This window comes from Austrofundulus limnaeus, unplaced genomic scaffold (genome assembly GCF_001266775.1).
Source record: "Austrofundulus limnaeus strain Quisiro unplaced genomic scaffold, Austrofundulus_limnaeus-1.0 Scaffold141, whole genome shotgun sequence".
Lineage (NCBI taxonomy): Eukaryota > Metazoa > Chordata > Actinopteri > Cyprinodontiformes > Rivulidae > Austrofundulus > Austrofundulus limnaeus.
In genome coordinates, this window is record NW_013952543.1 from 698,902 (window position 1) to 701,261 (window position 2,360).

The window sequence follows — 2,360 nt, forward strand, 5'->3', positions numbered from 1 at the left end:
GTATCACCTTGTTTACAGTATTGAAATATATCGGGATATATCGTATTGTGACCCCTCTGTCATGATATGTATCGCCAAACTCTTGCCAATACACAGCCCTACATTTTAAGCTGAGAAAGAATGGCGTCATCAGTTTCAGTCAAACATTTTAAATGACTTGTGATCACAGTGTGAGGTCTTACAGTAGGGGTGTCAAACTCCTGTCCTCGAGGGCTGCTATCCTGCATGTTTTAGAGGTTTTCTTGCTCCAACACACCTGATTTTGATCGCTGGGTGATTAACAGGCTTGTGTCCAATTTGAAGAGTTAATTCAATCACTGAATCAGGTGTGTTGGAGCTGGAAAACCTCTAAAACATGCAGGATAGCGGCCCTCGAGGACTGGAGTTTGACACCCCTGTTACAGGATGTGTTTGTGTTCACAAAATATGTTACGAACTCTCTGCAACTACCACAACAAACAGTTCAGTAAGTGTAAAATAAAACGATTTTGTTGTTTTTGTGTTGATTCTAAAAGTTTGAGATAAGATGTATAAGTGACGATAAATCTGTCCAGTGGTTCATAAGACATTTTACCATTAAACACACAATCACACATACAGAAAAGAACAAAAACATGATCGCCCTTTCACCAATTATTCAAACACAAAACATGAAACAACACTACTGATTGAAATGTAGACGTACGTCATTCCTAGAGGCAGCCGCTCTGTGCAATGGGGTCAACCATATRTGGTCTTTAGCATTGACACTGGCACCTGACAAAAAACAAAAATAATAAAAATTATCAGAAGAAAAAAGCATGCTGCAGATCTCCAATGTTATACAACTGACATGCACAATGAGGGGCCTGTGTGTGTGTGTTGTCAGGATGACAAACAGCAACCAGATATGTGCAACAACACACTCACCTGATTCAATGAGGAGCTCCATTATATGGACATCACCCACACAGGCAGCAGCATGAAGAGGCGTGCGGCGCTCCTGGTCCTGTCAAACACACGCAACCACTTAGACTGACCTTCAGCTTTTAGGTTTTAATTAAATGTATCCAATCATACCAGTGCATTGGCGTCTTCCTTTTTGTGCAACAACAGCTGAACTTCTTCAGTATTACGACTGAAGATGGCCTGGACCAGAGGAGGCTGCAAGACACAAATATCAGTTGAACTGCTGCTAATTTCCAGACCGATCGGATACAATCGTCATGTCACTTCTCCAATTTACTCGCGCCTGTCAAATAATTTACATTTATAATCTAGGTAAATTATTATAAACACGTTTAGGGGGGTAAAAGTTTTAAAAAATTGTTTAGAGCAATAAATTGAACCCTTTTTTTCTCTCCAGTACTTACACGAAGCCCAGTAGGCTGAGGCCTACAGGCCCGTGTCTTAGTACTTACGTCAGCTAGCCAAATGAGCTGGCCCTGACCCAAACTCCGGTCCAACATACACCGCCAAGAACGCGAACATTACCGCCCGAAACGCCAACAATCACAAACTAAGAGAAAATCTAACACCGTGAGCAGGATATCTACAAAAAATAAGCATGCATCGCAAATTAGCACGACAATGTTCGGTGAATACGTAGCATGTTGCGCAGTAGAGTTAAGAGCAAATCCAGCAAATAGACTGCGCCACGGCGGCGCAAACAGAGCGTTTTCTTTCGGCGTTACCTGGTCTGCAATGTTAAGTACTCCCATCTCCCAAACTCAACCGGGACGGAGCTCCTTCATGAGGATTAAACTTCGAGGTAAACTGCGGTGCGCTACTATATCCACCTCTCAGACAACACCCATAACTAAAACGCAAAAGAGGAATGCGGTCTCTGCCTATCACTGTTGTTGTCTATTTCCAGTGTCTGCTCTCTGACGACGCTGGGCTACGACTGTGTGCTGGTCCGCCTACAGGCGTGGCGGTCTGCTCCCGTCAACGCGAGGGAAATGTCGACACCGTGTGGCAGGAAGTTGTAATGCACCCTGTTTACGCTTTAAGAAGATCTGCTGGCAGACAAATTTACCAGCTTTGGAAATGGAGTTCTGTTGATAAATTATAAACAATATCTTACCTGTTATAGATAACACTTTAGAAGAGAAAAATAAATGTCAAGAGTGGCATATTAACAGCAGAGTTGTAAAGTAACTAAATACAAATACTTTTTTACTGTAGAATTTTGGGGTATTTATCCTTGAGTAATTCTTTTTTAGCCTACTTTTTACTTCTACTTCTTACATTTTCACACAATTATCTGTACTTTCTACTCCTTACATAAGATGTTACTTTTATTTCATGTTTGCTTGTTTTCATTCCAGTTTGTTATTTAAAAAAATTATTGTGCCTCCCAGGTTTCATATATATATATA

At 41.2% G+C, this 2,360-nt stretch overlaps 1 protein-coding gene across 3 annotated transcripts in view; it reads right to left on the reverse strand.

Moving 5' to 3' along the window:
- The window catches only part of ankrd52a (ankyrin repeat domain 52a), a 34,396-nt gene extending 32,521 nt beyond the window's left edge, over window positions 1–1,875 (reverse strand). For all 3 annotated transcript variants that reach the window (XM_014016244.1, XM_014016243.1, XM_014016241.1), the window contains exons 1-4: window positions 1,674–1,875; window positions 1,060–1,143; window positions 910–988; window positions 686–756 (exon numbers count right to left, since the gene is read on the reverse strand). In XM_014016244.1, the coding sequence (XP_013871698.1) occupies window positions 686–756; window positions 910–988; window positions 1,060–1,143; window positions 1,674–1,700 (261 nt within the window). In that variant the 5' untranslated portion in view covers window positions 1,701–1,875. The remainder of the gene's footprint in view (window positions 1–685; window positions 757–909; window positions 989–1,059; window positions 1,144–1,673) is intronic.
- Between the last annotated feature and the right edge of the window lie 485 nt (window positions 1,876–2,360).